Source organism: Macaca mulatta, chromosome 18 (assembly GCF_049350105.2).
Source record: "Macaca mulatta isolate MMU2019108-1 chromosome 18, T2T-MMU8v2.0, whole genome shotgun sequence".
Lineage (NCBI taxonomy): Eukaryota > Metazoa > Chordata > Mammalia > Primates > Cercopithecidae > Macaca > Macaca mulatta.
Window position 1 is genome coordinate 60,043,063 of NC_133423.1, and position 22,207 is coordinate 60,065,269.

Below are 22,207 nucleotides of genomic sequence, written 5' to 3' on the forward strand. Positions count from 1 at the left end.
CTGTCGCCCAGGCTGGAATGCAGTGGCATGATCTTGGCTCACTGCAACCTCTGTCTCCCAGGTTCAAGTGATTCTCCTACATCAGCCTCCCCAGTATCTGGGATTACTGGCACGCACCACCATGCCTGGCTAATTTTTGTATTTTTAGTAGGGATGGAGTTTCACCATGTTGGTCAGGCTGTAACTACTGACCAAAAGTGACCACCCGCCTCAGTCTCCCAAAGTGCTGGGATTACAGGTGTGAGCCACTACACCCAGCCGGTTTGAGTATTTTTTAAGAGACTTTCAGAAAGTGTCCATATGAGATATGCTTTTTTATGGTACTTTTATCCATTCAACATATGTATATGAGAATATACATATGCATGCATATATGTCACTCTATATATCTATTCAACACACACACACACATACAGACAGTCTACTATATGCCAAATGCTAGGGATGCAGAGATAATAAAGAAAGCTCTTCTGGGGGTAAAGTCCTAGTAAGGAAGATAAAAAATTAACAAACAATAACACATATGCTAATGATTTTAATACATGTTAGAACTGCTAGTCTAGAAGCATAATCTCTAGTTGGGTAATAAGAGTGCAGATCTTGAATTCAATGAAATTCCAATTTTCAGATGAATAAAAAGAATTGGGGCCAATCTGATAGGAAACATTGCCATTTGGAATTAGAATCTCAAAAATCTTGAACATTTCTAGACTTGATAAATATTGTTTATAATCAAGAGATTAGAGCAGCGTGAAAAAGAGGCAAGAGTGACCCTGGGACTGAGCAAAGCCTGCAAGCTGCTGCATCTCTGATTCCAGCACTTATGTCCCAACCTGCAGTCACCAACCTGCAGTCGCCAACCTGCCCAAGAGAAAAGATGAAGGGGATGCTAAGAAGTTGAAATCAAGGTGAAGGATGGACCACAGAAGACTTGCAAGGTTGTCTGCTAAATCTGCTTCTCCTAAGCCAGAGCCCAAACCTAAAAAGGCCCTTGCAAAAGAGGGAGAGAAGGTACCCAAATGAAAAAAGCATTCCTGATGCTGGCAAGGATGGGAATAACCTTGCAGAAAATGAAGATGCCTAAACAGACCAGGCACAGGAAGCTGAGGCACTGCAGATGCCGAGTGCAGTGTGTGTATTTTCGATATCTGTGTACTCTGGTGACAGCACTTTGAAATAGGATTTTTTACTTTGAAATAGGATTTTTTACCAAATTATATGAAACTGCAGAATTTTGTTTTCCTGTTTTTTTAGGCTATGTTGTTAGCACACCGAACACTTCATTGTGGTTTTCTGAGGAAGGGGCATATATTACCAATAGAATGTTCCTGAAGCTGGATTGATGTGGGAAAATACCTTTCCTTTCTAGTTTTGAGAGTCTTCCTCTTGGCGTCCAGGAGGAAGGATTCCCTGAGGCTGACACACATAGCCACCTTGGCACAAATGCCTGGTGGTGTGGAAAAACTAAACTGCATTTTTATGTCCTCCTCTCGCTCTCTGCCTTCAGCGTAGACTTAACTCCCTTAAACCCAGTCACCTGTTGGAACCAGACCTTCCCAAAATCAGTTACCCGTGTGCCAGGCAATCTGGACTTTCCAGTGGTACCATTCAGATGGCATCCCTCAAAAGAGCAGCGGTTCCTGTTCTAGATAGTGGCTTGTCAGATAAATCCCACCATTTCTTTTCATTTCTTGAAAGTCAGGGTTGGCTCATGAAAAGTCAAACAACATGCTAAATGTGAAATGTCAACCCTTCATCTAAACTTTCCCTTACATGTTGGTTTTCCTCATAACAGAGTGTCCTGGCTCACATAATATTCTCCAGGTCAAGTGTGATATCAAAGTTCACAGCCCTAGTGATTTTTTAGGTCTCCACATTCTTTTCCCTTTCACCTAATTGCCATGTGATCCCCAGCGCTAACTTGAAAGACACTCCCTGGCTAACGCCTTTTGCAATATCTATATCCTCATTGTCTATGAAATTAAGTGTAAAGCCCTTGGCATGGCATAGAAGGTTCTTCCCTTATGTGGCTGGGTCAGGGTATCAAATGAAGAGTTCGTTTGGGTTTTAGAATGGCTTTCTGATTTGAATAGTCCATTGAAGGAGAGAATTTGAAAGCTGTTCTATATTCTTAATGACTGTCTGCACATGTCCTGCCTGATACCATGATTGTTTACGAAAAGTATCTTTTTTTTTTTGAGATGGAGTCTTGCTCTGTCTCCAGGCTGGAGTTCAGTGGCATGATCTCAGCTCACTGCAAACTCCTCCTCCTGGATGGCGATTCCCCTGCCTCAGCCTCCCAAGTAGCTGGGATTACAGGCACGTGCCACCATGCCTGGCTAATTTTTTGTATTTTAGTAGAGATGGGGTTTCACCATGTTGGCCAAGATGGTCTCAATCTCCTGACCTCGTGATCCACCTGCCTCAGCCTCCCAAAGTGTTGGGATTACAGGCGTGGGCCACTGGGCCTGGCAGGAAAGTGTCTTAATAAAGCTGGATACAAGGCCAAGCATAGTAGCTCCCAGCACTTTGAGAGGTCTAGGTGGGTAGACTGCTTGAGCCCAGGAATTCAAGACCAGCCTGGGCAACATAGCAAGACCTAGTTTCTACAAAAAATAAAAAAGATTTTAGCCAGGCATGGTAGTATATGAGTGTAGTCCTAGCTACTTGGGAGGTTGAGGCAAGAGGATCGCTTGAGCCCAGGAGTTGGACGCTGCAGTGAGCCATGATAGTGCCACTGCATCCAGCCTGGGAAACAGAGTGAGACCCTGTCTCAAAAATAAATAAATAAAATAACAAATGAAATGAAATAAAATAAAATAAATAAAATTTTAAAGCTGTATACTGTTTGGCTTGGGGGAAAAAAAGGAGTTGCAGAGACCTACAAAATAATATAGTGTGAGAAGATGACAGTGCACTGATTACTCAATTCAACAAACATTACTTGAGCACTTGCCATGTGCCAGGCATGGTAACAGGGGCTGGTGAAACAGAGGTGAAAAATAATACTTTTTTTATGTCCACAGTCAACTGTTGTCTAGTAGGCAAAGCTAATATAGGAAGATAATTAATCAGAGCACAATTAGTACAGGCAAAAGAGGTATCGCAAGTGCAATGGTAACACAGAAAAAGGAATCTCCTTGGAGAAGGAGACACAACAGTTCATGGAATGCAGGAAGTTGGAGCTGGAATTAGGTTTTCACAGTAAGAGAAAAGGAGAAAGGCATTCTAAGCTGACAGAACAAGCTCTGCGAGGGTATGCATTAGCATGACACATTTGGGCAACTACAAGCAGGTGCTACCCCGGATCATAGGGTATTAGAAGGTAGCCAACAGGAGTCAGGTTAGGGAGGCAGACCCAGCCACATAAGGGAAGAACTTTCTATGCCATGCCAAGGGCTTTACATTTAATTTCATAGACAATGAAGATATAGATACTGCAAAAGGCGTTAGCCAGGGAGTGTCCTTCAAGTTAGCTCTGGGGATCACATGGCAATTAAGTGAAAGGGAAAAGAATGTGGAGACCTAAAAAATCACTAGGGCTGTGAACTTTGATATCACACTTGACCTCGAGAATATTATGTGAGCCAGGACACTCTGATATGAGGAAAACCAACATGTAATATTTTTATCTTACAAAGCTGATAATGCAGAGAATTAACAAGTTATGCATATATAAACAGTAGACTCACAGTTAGGAAGCCGGCAAGTGTCCGTCACTTGAGTCCTGTAGTGTCATCTACCTGATTCACCTTTGGGCTTATCAATAGCATATACAGAGTCGTCATGATCACTGCCTGGGTCTGCTGGTAGCAGGCTGGCTCACTGTGGAATAAATTAACCCCGCAGACTCTAGATTTGCAATGAAGTCCCCCAGCTAGGTTTTTCATTTAAAAAGTGTTCTTCTATTCGTTGCCTGATATAACTATTTTCCCAAATCTAATCATTTCTTACTTTTCAAATCTATTCAAATCATCATTTGTCTCTTCATCTTTTCTGTAAATTTTGCCCTTTAAAGCCAATGGTTATTTTAATAATAATAGCAAATGTTAATACTTCCATAGCACTTCCTAGTATTCCTAGAATAGCACTATTCTAGTGTTCTGATACTAGAATAGTATCAGGCACTATTCTAAATGCTAAATGTATACTAAATGATTAAATCCTCATATCAACCCTATGAGATGAGTACTGTCATTATCTTCATTTTTCAGAGGAGGAAACAGCAAGTTTCCCATGACACTAAATAGGAGCAGAGCCACTAATCCAATCCAATCCATTTGGTCCTGGAGCTGATATTTTAATTCACAAGTCTTAGTTTGTAAAGGTACTCAGTAGGAACAAGGGACCAGTGCATCAAATGTTGCCTCAAAGAAAACTTTTCTTGGATATTCCTTTTTCATAAACTTCAAAGTCCTGTAAGTTTTGCTCCTGCACCAAGTTGTAATGCTTTTGTAAACATAGTTTGCATTGTTCCAACAACCTTAACAAACATGTTTGGAAGTACAGTTCAGCCAGACTGAAAGATTACCACTCTCAACTGTTTTTTTTTTTTTTTTTTTTTTTTGGTTTTTGACAGTTTAACCTATACTTTCCATCTCACAAATAAGATCCTTCTGTAAGAGTTCTTCCAGGACATGAAACTTACTAAGGATTTGCAGCTCATTAAAATTTCCTCCTTTTCGGGCGCGGTGGCTCAAGCCTGTAATCTCAGCACTTTGGGAGGCCGAGACGGGCGGATCACGAGGTCAGGAGATCGAGACCATCCTGGCTAACACGGTGAAACCCCGTCTCTACTACAAAATACAAAAAAAAAACTAGCCGGGCGAGGTGGCGGGCGCCTGTAGTCCCAGCTACTCGGGAGGCTGAGGCAGGAGAATGGCGTGAACCTGGGAGGCGGAGCTTGCAGTGAGCTGAGATCCGGCCACTGCACTCCAGCCTGGGCGACAGAGCGAGACTCCGTCTCAAAAAAAAAAAAAAAAAAAATTTCCTCCTTTTAATACTCAAGATTGAAATAAAACATTTTCTGCAAGGTCAGCAATAGCAGATCTAATGTAAGTCCTTTATTGATTTTTAAAAAGTTGACTACATTAATCTTTTTACTTTTTATCTTGTCTTTAGGTCATAAGTCACCAGTCCTTTTGTGAGAGGAAACTACTTCTCTTATTCTCTGAAGCTTTTCAAGAGAATATAAAAGTAACAAAGTAATTTTTTTAAAAATCAGCCTACCATGTAAGGGTTTAGGATCTACTTAGAGGTTGAAAGACCCTTGACCCTGCACAGTCTTAGATGTTTCCTATGCCATTTTTGGAGTCTGAGCTTTATTTCCAGAAATGATTAATCATTCAGAAAAAAAAAAATAGTTGCCACTTAAATCTTTAAAGTTTTGAAACTTTTTTTTTTTTGAGACAGAGTTTCGTTCTTGTCGCCCAGGCTAGAGTGCAATGGCAAGATCTGCGCTCACTGCAACCTCCGCCTTCTAGGTTCAAGCGATTCTCCTGCCTCAGCCTCCCGAATAGCTGGGATTACAGGCACCCGCCACCACGCCTGGCTAATGTTTGCATTTTTAGTGGAGACGGGAGACAGGGTTTCACCACGTTGGCCAAGCTGCTCTCAAACTCCTGACCTCAGGTGATCCGCCTGCCTGGGCCTCCCAAAGTGCTGGGATTACAGGTGTGAGCCACCGCGCCCGGCCGAAACACTCTATGTGAGCCATTCTTAGAACTTTATGGACTTCTGATTCTCCATACACTCTATAGTAAACTACTCCCCACTTTTTTCCACAATTTTTTCAAAAAATCAATGTGAATGACTCAAAGGGCAAAACTTTCAGATGAATTTTGTGAAAATTATAGCTAATGCTTCAAAGGGAGAGGATCAGGAAGGTGGGTGTAGAAGAATCTGTTTTTCTTCAAATGTTAATGGAGTGGTTTATTAGCACAGACCTTTTAAACCAAGCCAGGAAAAGGCAGCGGGATGTTTTCAAGTCCCCTTGGGCTGGCGAAGTGGGTACTTGCTGTACCTTATCAAGCACTAAACACTGAATACGTGTTGAAAACAGAGCTGATACGCATCCTTAGCAACCACTCACCTCTGCTATTTTAACAAAATGTCAAGCAAGCAAGAGAAAGAAAGAAAGAAAGAAAAAGAAAGGAAGAAAGAAAGAAAGAAAGAAAGAAAAGAAAGAATTAGCATACAAGGCAGGACATGCCACCTTTATATTCTGAGCTCTGTCCACAGTGAGCAGGCCATGCCAAACATTGGGAGAGACAGAATGGTTGATCATGCAAAGCAAACTGTAGGTTTGAATCCCAGCACGGCCATCTACGAGTTATGAAATCTTGCTAAACTACCTAATGTCTCGGTACATATACCTAGAAAACGAGAATGATCCCAACCTTTAAGATGAGAAGGGAACTGAGTGGGAAAAGTGGATGAGAACAGCTGACCCAGCAGCCTCCCAGTAACCTAGTTTTCCCTTCCCATCTCTGTGTCTACGGTGTTTGGTGGCCTCACCATCTCCCGCCGCCTCCAGCAGTTCCTTCACTCAGTGAAGGTCCTAGACCGAATGGCCACCTTCCTGTATGTGGGTACTGATCACCCACCACCTTTCTGCTTTTCAGTGCTATGCCCTTTTTATCTTGTCTAGCAGCCAAAGCTGAGACTGGTGGGAGTCATTTCCAGCTCCGATGGTGGAGGAGTAGGGTTGACGGGAAATGCCAAGGCGTGCTCCACGCCTGCTGTCCCCAGCCGCGTTGGGCTGTGGCACTCTCCTGACCAATGTCTGGGTCACCAGGAAGCAAGACGGAGCGCCACTAAAGGTCTCTTGTGCCCTGTATTTCGCCACCGCATTGCCAGGATAGGAGTGGAGGCGGACGGTGTCCGACACCAAGACTCAGGGAGCGATCCCTGAGCTCTCTCGGCAATTCCCGGGCTCCGGGAACGGGCCTGGGCGGGGAAGGAGTCGGGACGCGCAGCGGCACCCGGCGAGACTGCAGGGCGCCCGAGCGGTCGGACGGGGGAGCGAGAGCTAAAGCTTGCGGAGCGCGCCGAGCCGCGGGCGCTGGCGGCCACGGCCAGGGAGCTGACGCCGAGCGGAGCCCGCCCGGCCGCGGGAGCTGCGGGAGGCGGAGGCCGAGTGGGGGGCGGAGCAGGCGGCGCCGGGGAGGCGGAGGCGGTGTCTCCCAGAGCTGCGCAGGCGTTGCTCGCACCTTGTTGATTAGTCAGTGCTGGGAGCGCTGCTATGGCGTTTCTCAGACCCGCGGCTCCTCCTCACACGCTCGAGGCGGAGGGAAGGAGGGGTAAGAGGAGGAGGAGGCGAGCGGGCGGCCGCCGCAGCTGCAGACCCAGGGCCAGAGGAGGAGGCGGAGCGGGAGCCGCCGCAGCCACCCGGGCCGCTGCCGCCGCCGCCGCCGCCCGCAGCCGCGGGGCTGCTCTAAGTCTTCTCCGGGCGTGAGGGCACGCGGGGCGCCCCAGCCATGCCCCGCAGCGGCAGCTGAGCCGGGCGCCGGTCCCCTCCCTCTGGGCCGCCCCAGTCGCCGCGCCCCCCGGCTGCCCGCGGCCGGAGCTGCCCGGCGCCTCCCGCGCGCCCCAGACCGCGAACGCCAGCAGCGGCGGCCGCTGAGGCGCGGGTGGTGCCGGCGGCGGCGGGGGAGATGGACCCGGCGCCCTCGCTGGGCTGCAGCCTCAAGGATGTGAAGTGGAGCTCGGTGGCCGTGCCGCTCGACCTCCTGGTCAGCACTTACCGGCTGCCCCAGATCGCGCGGTTGGACAACGGTGAGTCCCAGCTGGGGCGCGGGGCAGACGGGCGAGGACAGCCGTCTCCACGCGGGTGTGCGCGCGTGTGCTGGAGAGGGTGGGACCCGAGGGGAGTGGGCTGCCCGCCCCCGAGCGCCGGAGTTGGCCGGAGCGGCTGCCGCAGCCCTGGCGCGTTGCTCTCAACTCCCTCCAGCAGCAGACAGGGAGGTGGAAATCAGAGTCCTTGCAGTGTAATTAAAAAGGACGCCCTAAAAAAAAAAGTCAACATAGGGAGACCTCTGCAGATCGTAATTTTGGACGCCAGCGATCCCTCCCCACCCGCCTGCAAGAATTACTCAACTAGGGAAACCCTGAAGAGTTATCTTAGGCAACTTTCTTGAGACTATCATTGTGCTCTGGGTGGCATCTTAATTTGGGTGCTCTCCTCCCTGTCTCCCCCATCCCCCGCCAAACTGATTTAAGAGGAAAAGCTCCTGGGTGACCATTGAAAAGGATCTTATTTCTCAGAGACCTTGTATTACCGCTTGTCTGTTTTGTTTAACCCAACCGAAAGTAATTTAGGTCTGTGTGTAGAAAATGTTTTTAGCAGAAGTGATGGTATGCTTAAGGTTAATCATTAGGTTAGCTCATTTCCAGCCTGGAAAAAAAAAATAAATCACCAAAACATATTGATTTGGAACCTGAGTTCAGAACTAACAAGGGTGTATTTCCTGAAACTGACCACCAGAAACCCACCCAGCTCCTTCCCCCAACTGTTTATTCTGCGGTGTGACAGCTGCAAACACACCGTTGCGCATACTGTCAAGCAAGTAGACACCTTTCAGTTTGAGAGTGATGACATGTAAGGTGGCAATTTAGGTGTGTTTGGGCTTCTCTTGTTTTCATCATAACTTCAGTGGGCTTTGGCTTCATGCGATTTTAGACTGTTTGCAGAAAGAAGCCTGCCCTGCTGTGGGGCAGCTGTGGAAGTACCCGGGCCCAGGCTGGCAGACAGGCAGGCAGAGCTGTGGCTGCACAGGCCAGGTCAGGAGAACACTAAGCAGAAAGATGTCATTTCGAGTCACAGGCACTAGGGTTACTCCTTGTTTCCTAGGGTAAAAGAGTGAGTAACATGAGATGTATACATATACAAAGGAGTTTTTATTCTGTTTCTTATCTGTGGGGTTTGATTAGACATTTGTATATCTGATGTGAAAAATAAATGCAGGCAACTTCGTGAAAGCTGGAAAACAGCCTTGGCTTGCTTGCTATCCTCGTTTGATTGTTGGTAGTAGTAGGGTGCATCGGAAATAAGCTGGAAGTTTTAAAACTAGTGATGAAGTGCAGATCACAGTAGCTGTTGAAGCGGAGGGGGGGATTGGGCGGGACACACGGGTGGTGTGCTGAGGCGTTTCTGCTTAGAGTGGGGGTGGGAAAATGTTGTGTGCTTTAAATAGCATCTGCAGACCTGAATTGGTGTGTGTGTGTGTGTGTATTCGCAACGTTTCATTTCCTCCTCCAAAATTGTGTATATTGGAAGGTTGTGAGTCTTACCTTTTCCTACCTTCTCTCATCTCTGCACACTGCCAAATTTGGTAGCTAGGCAGAGAGCATTGCTGCATGTGGTATAAAAGTCACTCAAAAGCTTCATTAAACTGAAAGTTTAAAGGGGCGGAATATCACTTTCAGACATGACTTTTAGTTTTATTTCCCACTTTTCTATCCCTGCCATTCATAAAAAGGATCTGAATCAGCAGTGTACTCATCCCACACTTCTTTCTAAAATGAGGACGTGGGTAGTGAGTCTTAACACTGTGTCCTTTCAAGCTGTGGAATGGATTTTGATCACTACATGTAATTCCAATTCTTCATTGTAAATTTCTCTTATTTCCTTATTGCCGCTTGAGAATCATAGTGGCACATACACATTTGGAATCATTGCCAGATACTGCTTTATAACTTGCTTCTTTCACTTAACAGTCCCATCTCATTTAAACATTTTTGTTAACATGATTTTTAATAACTGCCAAAGAGTTCATGGGCTAAGCTATACCATGTAATTTCTGCCCCTATTGTGGACATTATTAAGCTATATCATTTTGTGCTATTAAAAATTGTGGTATAATGAATACTCTTGTACATACATCTGGGAGTTTTTTGGTTAGAATATATTTCTACTTTGCTGAACAAGCATGTCAGTACTATTAAAATCCTTGATACACATTGTCAAATTGCTTTAGCGACTAAAGGAAATCCTCATTTACACCAACGTGAGCATTGTGGTAGTATCAGTCTGCCCACATCTTGAAAATACTAAGTATTTACAAAAAAATTCTCTACTAATTTGATTGGCGAAAGTGTTGTTTCAGCAGTTGAATTTGGGTAGACTTTAAAAGAGTCAATTGTAGATTCTGTGCATGTTTTTAAACATGTTTCACACAGTTTAGGACAGGTTGAGGACATGCTGGCATATTTATAAATGTTATAGGTGAAATCTTAAGTTTTGTGCTATCCTCATCCTGTGTTTGCCTTTTCCCCAGTTTTAGTACTGCAGGTACATTTTACATCGCACACGCCCACCCTATACTTAGACATGAAAGGTAGTCATTTTCCAAATCACTTGTTTTTAAAGAGACTAGAACAAAATTGAAAAACATGCCAGTAGTTGACATTATGCCAAGAGGAAATGATTGGCTAATTTTAAATACTTTTTAAAGAACATTAAAAAAATCTAATTTCACAACTATTGACTATCAAAAGCCTACTATGGGCTGGTACATTTCTGGATGCATAATATGTATTGTCTCAAATCCTCAGCAACACAATTTTTAAGAACTTCAGAAACCTAAGATTCAGAGAAATTGACTTGCCTGAACACTCGTACCTAGTAAATGGTGGAGTGGAATTTCCAGCCGACCTTCTGACTCTGAAGACTGACCTCTTATCTCAAACTGGGCTACCTCCTTATGCTAAAGGAGAGAAGGGTTGAGGTTGTTCTGACATCTGCTCTAAATAGGTTCACTGTGTCTCTGAGAGCTTGAGGACTGGAAAGTCAGTGTTTTAAAAACAATGTAGATACCAAATTAAGTGCTGGCCTCATCCATCATATATACGACTTTCTGCTTCCCAAAGGAGTGGCTGAAAAGAGGCAAGAGGCAGTGGGGAAGAAGAGGTTACAGAACAGGAGAAAAAAAGGAAAACATTGGGGTTCGAGGGCCTAGTAATGTAGATGTGTCTGTTGAGATGACTCTTCAGGACATTCGCCATCCCTAGAATATTCACTACACGATATGTAAAGAACTCTCCAATTCTTTGTATTGTATGTGCCACTCCTGAAGTGCCAGGTAGATAGATGTGTTCAATATTACATCCTTGATGGTGAAATTTGCCTTTGTATGATAAGATAAATACAAAATAAGTGAGCCTTTATAAATATTGCCCCATAAGTTTTTCTGGAGAACCGAAGGAAAGGTACTCTAGCAGTTCTCCTTGGGAGATTTGATGAGATATATCTCATGAGCTGAGGTCTAAGCCCAGTCAGCAGTACAGTTAAGATCAGATATTTAAACTGATTGATATCAGTCTTATAAACTGTTGGCTGTAGAACTGGGTTCAGCAAATGTACTTAGGACCAAGGAGAGGATGGAGAAAATACTAATCCTCACTCCACCCCCAGCCATCCTCACTGAAAACTGGATAGGTGGGAAATTGTTCATTTTCTCTCTCCTCCTCATTTCATCTTGGATAGACCCTGAAAGCTTGTATTAGAGTACCATTCTTACAACCTTTTTGCTTCTATGCCTTGTAAAAGATTTGGTGAAACTCTATCCCTAAGCACATTCTTCAGTTAAATGCTAAAACTTTTGATCCTAAGTTTAAATACTTCCAGGGGATGTAATTTCTCAGCATATTGTAACTGTTAATATTTTAAAGTATTACATCATTCTAAAAACTCTAGTAAAATATATATTTGATTTCCAATATCATTTGTTTAAAAAATTCATGAGATTCAAGAATCAATCTTTTGAAAGTTAAACATTTTACATCTTTTCTTTATCTCTTTAAATTCTTACTCCATTTCCCTTCCACTGTATAGAATTCTCTCTCAGTGTAATATATTTTTATGCTTGAAAGTGTTCTATTGATCACTCTGCCATACTCTCTGTAACTTAAAAAAAAAAGTATATAGATTGAAATCCAGTATTTCATATTTATTTTGATCATAAGACTTTCCATATTTAATGATTTCTGGTTGTTTTTTAAAACAAAGAATTGGAAATAACCTGACTTAACAGAAATAGTTGTTACCTAAATACTAGAGGCTTTCACCCTGCAACATGAGTCAATATTTTTGTTCCTTTGTTTGGTTCTCTACCCAAGGTCTTTGCACCCTTGGGCAGTGCATCTTAGAAAGATGTAGAGAAAGTAATACAGGTGCATTACTTTTGTAAAGTGGTTGAAGAACCATTGTGAAGGGGAGATGGTGAATGACAGCTTCCTTCCATCACAGTGAAGGTCATCACTGGATGGATGTCCAATACAATCGTGGACCCAAGCCCATTAATTTTTAAACAAGAGTACTTTTGGAAATTTCGAATATAGAAACTGATTCCTTTACAGTTGTGATGATGAGACCCTTGGGAAGCGTTAGCTTTGCCTCAGACATGTACCCCAGTTTAAAGAATGCTGGTCTAGCACAGTAAAAGATGTATTAATGGCCCTGTTTGCTGAAAGGAAAAGGAAGACCAAGGCTGTATGGAAAGGCAGGGAGAGAGAAGAACAGAAGGTAGTAGGGGTAGGAGACCACTAAGTAGGTAGAACAGGAGCAGTGACCGTGTCTTTGTCCTGTGTGTAGGAATCACATCGGATTCTAAGTCCCGGATTTGTTGGGACTGTGGGAACTTTGGTCCTTGCTTTACGCTCGGAGACTTCTGCAGCTTTATCATTTACCGGCCTCTAGGAGCAAAAGCATGGACACTTAGGCCCCAGGGAGGCTCCAAGTGTCTGTAAGTGTCAAAGGTCTTTCTCGGATCCATGTTTTATCACTGAAATTGATGTAAGTTCTCAAAATCTACTTTGTAATTGATGTCTTTTTCTTTTCTTTTCTTTTTCCCAAAGTAACTTACTTTTGCTCTTGGAAGGTGTTCTGTGTTTATCTTGTGGCTTCATTTCTCCTGGCCTTCTGTATTTTAAGAGAGTACACATGGCCAGGGTGGGGGGAATGGTAGTTTAAAGAATGCTGGATTTGGAGCCAAGAGACCTTCGTTCTGTTAGAGGTACTGCCATTTCATAGTCATGTGATCTTGGTCAGGTCTTGCAACCCCTTTGATTTGTAGTTTTCCCATGTAGAAAAATTGGACATTATACTTGCCCATATTCTTCATTCAGTAAATTGTTTATTAAGTCAGCTAACACTTATTAAGCCCCTACTATGCGACAAGCCCTGTTACAGGTGTTGGGACTACAGCACTGAACAAATCAGACAGAAATGTCTGTTTTTGTGGAGCTTACATTCTTGTGTATCTACTTATTATCGGAATTAAATGCAGTATTATATGTCAGATACATGTGTGAGATAGCTGTGGTAGAGCTACAGATCAGTTGAGGGAGGCTTCAGACTATAGCATATCATTCAGGCAGCAGCAGCTTTTATTGTCTTTGTACAGAAGAAGAAGCTGAGAGAAATGCTCTGGGTGACTTGAGTGTTTCCATTTGAGTATTCCAGGTTACTGATGTAGTAATCCACAGGTTATAAAAAGGTGGCAAAAGGTCTTTATCAGACAGAAAGTGTTATAAGCTGACTAATCTAACCAAGATTGGCCTTCAGAGGGACTGGAGGAGTTAGGAAAGGAACTTTTCTTTTTTTAAAAAAAGGGATGGGTTCACGTTATGTTGCTCAGGTTGCCCTCAAACTCCTGGGCTCAGCTGATCCTCTGGTGTCAGCCTCTCAGGTACCTGGGACTGTATAGGCCTGAGCCACCACATTAGGCCAGGAACTTTTAATTTAATCCAGAATCACAGGTGAGTTTTACCAAATGGTACCAAAACAATGAGCTTAGACACTTGTATCTTTTTTTTTTCTTTCTGTGTCGCACAGCCTGGAGTGCAGCGGCTCAGTCTTGGCTCACTATAACTTCCTTCTCCTGGGCTCAAGCAATTCTCCTGCTTCAGCCTCCCGAGTAGCTGGGATTACAGGCATGCACCACCATGCCCAACTAATTTTTGTATTTTTAGTAGAGATGGGGTTTCACCATTTTGGCCAGGCTGGTCTTGAACTCCTGACCTCAAATGATCTGTCCGCCTTGGCTTCCCAAAGTACTGGGGTTACAGTCGTGAGCCACCGCACCCAGCCTTGGTTTTTTTTTTTTTTTTTTTTTTACCATGTACTCATCATTATATTCACTGATGGATGATCATTTGTTTGTAACTATAGTTGTATAATGGTTTACAGGAAAGAGGTGCCTACTATAATATTATACATAAAGTGAGTGATTTTAAAAAGTGTCTTTAATATTCATTGATACATGGTGTACTTTCACTTTCTTTCAGTTTTCACCTATTCTGACTATTGGCTGTGCCTAAAAATGATGAGAAAAGAACAAGAGAGGACATTGTAGCAGGCAGTGGACAGTGACAAACATAGACCCACAGGACAAGATTTGCAGATAGCTCTCTTCCAGTGTCTTTTTTTTCAAGTAAGATGGCTGTTTTGAAAGTCTTTTTTTTTTTTCCAGAGAACAGTACTGTAATATCTATTTAGAAAGGAAAGCAAGTATCTTGAATGTAAGGTGAATATTTACATATTCTAGTTAAAAAGTATAACTTTTTAATTAACACAATCATTAATACATATTTATGGAGTACAATGTGGTGTTTCAATATATGTACACATTATGTAATGATCAAATAAGGCTAATTAGCCTATCCATCACCTCAAATATTTATCTTTTTTTTGTGGTAGGAACATATAAAATCCTCTCTTCCACTTAAATTGAGATACACAATACCCTATTGTTGACTGTAGTCACCCCACTTATTCTTCCTTTCATTTAATTGTAACATTGTACCCAATGGCCACCCTCCCCCAATTGCCCTGCTTTTCTCTGCCCTCCCCAGTCTCTGGTAGCCACTGTTATATTCACTACATGCTGATTTCATGTCCTTTTTATATATACTCCGTAGTGGGATTGCTGGACCGCTATCTATCATCTATTACTGAACCCCTATTTAATGCCATATATAAAAATCAACTCCAAATGGATTAAAGATTTAAATGTTAGACCAGAAACTATGAAACTACTCATGGAAGAAAACATAGTAGAAACACTTTATGACGTTGGACTAGGCAAGGATTTTTTGGATAAGACCTAAATATATAGGTAACAGAAGCAAACATAGGCAAATGGGATTACATCAAACTAAAAGGCTTCTGCATGACAAAGGAAACAACAGAGCAAAAAGTCAACTTGCAGAATAGGAGAAAATATTTGCACACTGTGTATCTGAGTGTTCATATCCAGAGTACAGGGAACTCAACTCCATAGCAAAAAGACAAATAATCCTATTTAAAATGGGCAAAAGGCCTTAATAGGCATTTCTCAAAAGAAGACAAACAAATGGCTTATAGGTGTATGAAAAAAATGGTCAACATCCGTCATTAATCAGGGATGGCAAATCGAAATCGCAGTGAGAGCTCATGTTACTCTAGATAGAATGGCAAAAAGACAAGATATCCAAAAGACAAAAGGTAATGTTGGCAAAGATGTGGAGAAAAGGGAACCTTGACATACTGTTGGTGGGAATGTAAGAGTGTAAATTTCAATTAATAAAGTCATAATGGAAAACAGTATGGAGGTTCCTCCAAAAATTCAAAATAGAATTATCTTGTGACTCAGCAATCCTACTACTTAGGTATATATCCAAAGGGAATAAGTCTTAACTGAAATGAGCGTCCACATTGTCGGTAAAAACCTTAAGACACTCAGTTCATTTCTAAAAGGAAAACTGGTTTGACTGTTGTGATCAACTGCATTATAGTTTAAAGAGGGAGTATTTTAGTCTCTTTCACTCATTGGCTGCCTTACTGAAATAGCAAGTTCTTGTGGACCAGCTTGTAAACTCGTTTATTTTTGTTTGAGATTCCTGAGGTATCTGTCTTTTCACTTACTGAGCTGCTGGTTCTAGGAAGACTCCTAAACTCCCCACTCATCTTCAGCAGGACTGTCAATCTTAAGAACACCAGCTATGATATGCCATGGGAAAAGTAACTTTTATTTCTGGTTTATGTAGTTTTTGTAAAATATAAATACCTGCTAAAATATTATTTATTTATTTATTTTGTGAGACAGAATCTTGCTCTGTCCCTCAGATTGGAGTGCGGTGGTGCGATCATGGCTCACTGCAGCCTTGAACTCCCAGGCTCAAGTGATCCTCCCACCTCAGCTTCCTGAGTAACTGGAACTACAGGCACTTGCTACCACACCCAGCTAATTTTTGTATTTTTTATGGAAATGGGGTTTTGCCATGTTGCCCAGCCTGGTCTTGAACTCCTGAGATAGAGCTATCTGCCTGCTTTGATCTCCCAAAGTGCTGGGATTACAGGTATGAGCCAACACCCCTGGCAGGATGAATTCTTTTAGACCTTTCCGCATGAAAAGCCTCCCCTAGCCCAGGTGCCGTGGCTCACGCCTGTAATCCCAGCACTTTGGGAGGCCCAGGCAGCGGATCACAAGGTCAGGAGATCGAGACCATCCTGGCTAACACGGTGAAACCCTGTCTCTACTAAAAAATACAGAAAAAATTAGCCGGGTGTAGTGGTGGGCGCCTGTAGTCCCAGCTACTCGGGAGGCTGAGGCGAGAGAATGGCATGAACCCCAGAGGCGGACCTTGTAGTGAGCCAAGATCGCGCCACTGCACTCCAGCCTGGGCGACAGAGCAAGGCTCCGTCTCAAAGAAAAGAAAAGAAAAAAAAAAAAAAGCCTCCTCTACCACCCTGCTGTACCCCTACTCCCAGTTTCATAAGAATTGCTTACTTGAATTTCAGGTTAAAGGCATCTAAAATTATTTTTGCGATTTCTCAGCTCTTAGCACAATGCCTGGCACGTAGGACGCACCCGATAAACATTTAATAAATGAATGAGCAAATCTCGGTACTAAAAATTATCAGGCCCGAGATATCTGTATTACTACAGCAGTGTATGAGCTCTGCAAATCTGAAATAGAATGTCACTTTTGTTTGATTTGAGGTGACATTTTATATTTTTAAATATATAAATTGGAACTAAGATGGCAGGTCTTAGTATTAGCAGAAGGAAAAACAGAGACTATCGTGATTTATAAAATAATGATTCTTAGGGTCATTAGTTATCCATAAATAAAGTATTTCTGGAAAGTACAGCTTATTTTTCGATTTTTCACTTTTTTGCTAGTTCTTTTCATTCTGAAGTTAAGATGCCTCCTTTACATATTATGTGTTGCCATGTCACTGAATTTTTAATCTTTGGTATTATCATGCTCTTCATATGACTCTTGAGTATGTGGACTAAAATGCAGTATATCTTAGAAACTCGTCAGTTCTTAACAAAGACCTGATGGCATAGTCAGCTAACTATTTATCTATATCTCATCTCTGGGCTCCACGAATTTTACTTCTAAGCAAACAAGCCATTTGGTTCAAATAATGTTACAAAACTACAACTGCTAATTTGGTACCGTTGTCATCTTCCTAGAATAGCCCCAAGTTTGACTTGAAAAAGTAGTGTCTGAATCCCAGACAATGAGTTTCCTTTTATGCTGTGCGGGAGCATTACATGGTGGTAAAAGAAGAAAAAAACAGTATTCCCAAGCTCCTTTCCAGTTCTGTGGATGAATTGCTTTACAATTACAGGGCAAGTTATTTTAATTGATTCTGCTAATTGTTAACCTAGTTTGAAGTATTTGAATACCACGTGGGCTTTGATGACCTTATGGTTGTTTAATAAATCCCAAGTTATTGAGCTTAAAATACAATATGAATTCTTTATAGTTATGAAGACATTTTAGTTAATATTTAACATACATAGTAAATTGTTATGATTAAGCTTGGTGATAGTGTTGAGAGGAATGTAACTGTCTCTGAGCAGTGCTTATGTAAGTGTCCCTGGGAAGATTTAAAATGAGTTGTGTTCTGTTGTTTTTTCTCCAACTAGTAGAGAAAAATTTCCTTGGTCAGACTTTTTTTTTTTTAAATAAGATGACAGTTTTCTCAATTATCAGACTTTAGGATGTTAGAAATGAAAATTTGCCTTCCTAGCAGGAAACTAGAGTTTAAATATCTAAAAGTACCAGAAAAAAGGTAAATGTTTATTTTAAAAATTTTAAAACATATCTGTTACTATTAGGTAATTAGAAAGCACTCGTCATAATAGAGTCTGTCATCCACTAAAGAAAAGGTTAGTGAAATACCTGAGGAGGCCCACTTGAATACCCCCAGAACAGCTGTCTGTGCAGATGCTAAATTCCATGATTGATTCTCATTTTGGATTGCTGCTCTCTTCTTTTAGCAGCAATGGGCAAGTAAGGGTTGGTTTGAATAAAAAAACTAACATTGTCATTTCTGGTCCCCAGTAGTTTATGCTCCTAGATCTTCATTTTTAGCCTGCTTTAGGTTTTTAAAATAATGCAAGATTCATTTTTTACCTTTGGATCACTGACCCACAAAATCAATCAAGCACTAGACCCAAGTTAAAAACTATTTAATTGGTTGTGTCGAGAGAGAGACAGAGCATGAGAGAGAGAGAGAGAGCATGCACTTTAGGAGGTTCAGATTACTTATTTAAAAATAAATAACAAGTAACCAAAAGCTTTATTAAGATATTCTACTCTTATTTTTTTCTGTTTATTTTGGTCCTGTCTTTGGCCAGTTAAGAGGAAGTCAGCCACTAAGAGAAGATAGGATCAGAGGGAATCTTCATAGCCTCATTATGGCCAGGGACATCAGTTAAGGTTAATTTCAGTTGTATGTAAGATAGATGAAAAAACAATAGCAGCTTATACAACATTGAGAGTTTATTTTGTTTTGTTTTCATATAGAGGTAGTCTGAAGATATGTAGTCCAGGACTGATAGAGCAGTTCCACAGAATGAAGAATCTAGACTCTTTCTTTCTGCTCTGTCGTCTTCTGCAAGTAGTTTTCACTCTCAAAACTTCATGGTCCTAGATGGTTGCTGGAGCTCTAGCTGTCATGTCTACGTCCCATACAACAAGAAAGGCAAAAGGCTATGTCTTACCACTTGTCCTGCACAGCAGTTCACTTACATCTCATTTGGTCAGCACTTCAACAGTCCTATATGGGAGTACAGGAAGGCAGAAGCTGAAGTCTTTTAACTGGGCATAATGCCCAGAGCTTCCTACTGCAGGAGAAGGGGGCATTGGATATTGGGATCCACTTAGCAGCCTTTGCCATCTAGATTGTTGCTGTGATGCCTTTCTTCACTTTTTTTTTCCTACTAACAAACTTATTAAAATAGCCATGCATTGGGCCCTAACTCCTTGACATCTCCGGAGTAGCTGGGATTACAGGCATGAGCCACCATGCCTGGCTAATTTTGTATTTTCACCGTGTTGACCAGGCTGGTCTCAAACTCCTGACCTCAAGTGACCCTCCCGCCTTGGCCTCCCAAAGTGCTGGGATTACAGACATGAGTCATTATGCCCAGCCACTTATTTTACTAGTAAGGACAGGGTCTCACTGTATTGCCCAGGCTGGTCTTGACTTCCTCAGCTCAAGGGATCTTCCCACCTTGGCCCCCCACAATGCTGGGATTACAGGTGCTAGCCATCACACCCAACCTGATTTGATACACACAATGATAACAGTAGTTCATTAAAAAAAAAAAATAGAGATGGGGTCTTGCTGTGCTGCCCAGGCTGGAGTGCAGTAGCTATTGACAGGTGCGGTTATGGCACACTGCAGTCTCAAACTCCTGGACTCATGCTGTCCTGCCTCAAACTCTCAAGTAGCTGGGATTACAGGCATGCCACTGCCCAGCCTAGTTGTCCAGTTTTTTTAGAGGTGCTTTTTTTTTCCTGCGCTATTCCTTTTGTCAGAGAGACTTTATGTTTGTGTTTAAAAAATAATATTTACTCTTCTCCCCAAAAATATTACCATTATAGACAGCTTGGAAAATATAGACAAGGAAAGACAAAAATGAACATCAGTTTTAATTCCAGATATTGTATAACTTGTTAAATAACCATGACCAACATTTTGCTATTATGCAGGCATGGGATGTAAATCAAAAATACATTTACAAATGGGACCCAATTATATATAAAACTGCTTGTTAACATTTACATTAGATCATGAGCCTTTTCCTTCATTATTAATATTCTTTGGAAATAGACTTTTTGTGACTCAGTGGAATTCTGTTATTACCAATCAACTATTATTTATTTGACTGTTGTGAGACATTAGTTGTTTTGAGTGTCCTGTTTTTGAGACTTTTTACTTAAATTTGCCAGTTTTACATCATTTTATTATTTGGGGTTCCTGGAAGTGGGATGATTGTTTAAAATTCGTTGTTTTTGGATTGTTGGTATGTATTGGTAAATTGCATCCAGAAGAGATCGTACCTTCAGCAGTGGATGAGTAAGCTCATGACTCTGTGTATCATTGAATATCATTTTTTTTTTTTGGCCTTTGCTAGTTTAGATAATTAAAACGTTGTATTTCTTTGCTTGATAGTAGAATAGCTTTAGCTTCAATAATATCATATTTTGTTTGTGAATTTCCTGAGCTCTTTGTTAAATTTCTTTTGCTAGAGTTTTTTTTTTTTTTTTTCAAATCTTCTGTAATAAAATATCCTCCTGTACGTTTTTCTTAGTTTTCTATGGGATGTTTATAAATAATGTTTCGGTTTCATGTGGGTTAATCACTTTTTAACTTATTTGTCTTCAGCAGTTAATGTTCATAACTACTAATAGCTATTACCTCTGGTTTTGAAATTGAATAATTGTGATTCATTTACTTTTCTTAACCAACCTGGATATTGGATTTAAATATGATATGTTCACTCTTGTATTGCAACTGTCCTCTGAAAGAATCCCCTTGCATTGTATGAAATCAAATAGTCTCATGAAAATCTTGGTAAAACCATGTTGTGTGTTCACAAATATAGTTATATTTGTGTCCCATTCATGCAGAGTTCCCCAAAGATACTTCATTGTTGATAAATTCCTGTGCATTGCGTGAAACAAAGCTGATGAATGATTGTCATTTTTTGGCTTTAAATACTAATAAGTAAATGGACATGTTTGTAAAAATATTTAATTATTTTTACATGTAATACATAAACTGAAGTGCCACATTTGGAATAATTAGATAAGAGATAGACGACAACAACTTCGGAGTCTGTTGAAGTTTAGTATCTATGTACGGACACTAGTGAATAAATAATAGAAATTCACAGATCACTTCCAGATATGGGGAGAAGCACAGGTGATAGTTTGAAAGTCATTTCATTTTTTTCTGTGTAAATATTGACTTCACTGTAATGACTAAGAAGAAGATAAATTAAAAGTCCAGTTTACTTCTCTCTGGACATAGATCCAGGGGTCGATGGGTAATAAAGTACATATCACCAACAGGACACATGTATACATATGTAACAAACCTGCACGTTGTGCACATGTACCCTAGAACTTAAAGTATAATTTAAAAAATAAAATAATGAAAAATAAAGTACATATCACTCTGCCAATTTAGCACCTGAGGACTCTATAAATAGTTGTATTTATCAGAGTGTTGAGGTGACAGTTGCTAAAAGTGAAATAACAAGATAGCTTTAAGAGAATCTTTTACTGCCAAACCAAAGAAGCTTCAAATTAACTTTATAGTAGATCAGGTAGACTGTGAATTTTACTCACCCCTCCCCCATCTTCTGTTTCTTTTTTTTCCCCCTTGACTCGACTGGGAAGATACGTATCTGAGTAGATTGTGTACAATTGAATCCTGTGTGTTATCAGAGGAGAATTTCATGCTAAGCAGAGACCACAGAGTTGGGAGGGAGGAAGTGTATGAACTAAGTATAAATACTATTTGTAGTCTTCATTCCCCTCTGATTGTAAACATATGTATTGTGAAGAATTTGAATACCTAAAAATATTTAAAAATAAAGGTATTCTGAAGTCTTGGGATAACCACCAACATTGTGATTCATTCTCTGTTCTTTCTCTGCACACACACACACACACACTCTCTCTCTACACACACACACACAAAATTTTACATAATAGTGACATTTTAGCTACTTTTTTAACAAACTTTCTTCCTTCATAACAGACCCCATTCCTCCAACCCTGCCTACCTACATAATCCAAACGTAATCCACTCTAACAGTCCAGTGCATATTATTCCTATCTTCTTCATACTAATGGAATCCTACATCACTATTACATATACATACAGACATGAAGAATTCTGTCATTGTTC

At 41.3% G+C, this 22,207-nt stretch overlaps 1 protein-coding gene across 4 annotated transcripts in view; it reads left to right on the forward strand.

The window, feature by feature from the left end:
- The first annotated feature begins 7,221 nt into the window (after nt 1-7,221).
- The window catches only part of GAREM1 (GRB2 associated regulator of MAPK1 subtype 1), a 200,152-nt gene continuing 185,166 nt past the window's right edge, over nt 7,222-22,207 (forward strand). For 3 of the 4 annotated variants that reach the window (XM_015121785.3, XM_015121787.3, XM_077975060.1), the window contains exon 1: nt 7,222-7,776. In XM_015121785.3, the coding sequence (XP_014977271.2) occupies nt 7,656-7,776 (121 nt within the window). In that variant the 5' untranslated portion in view covers nt 7,222-7,655. The remainder of the gene's footprint in view (nt 7,777-22,207) is intronic. The other variant, XM_077975061.1, reaches the window with a different exon arrangement.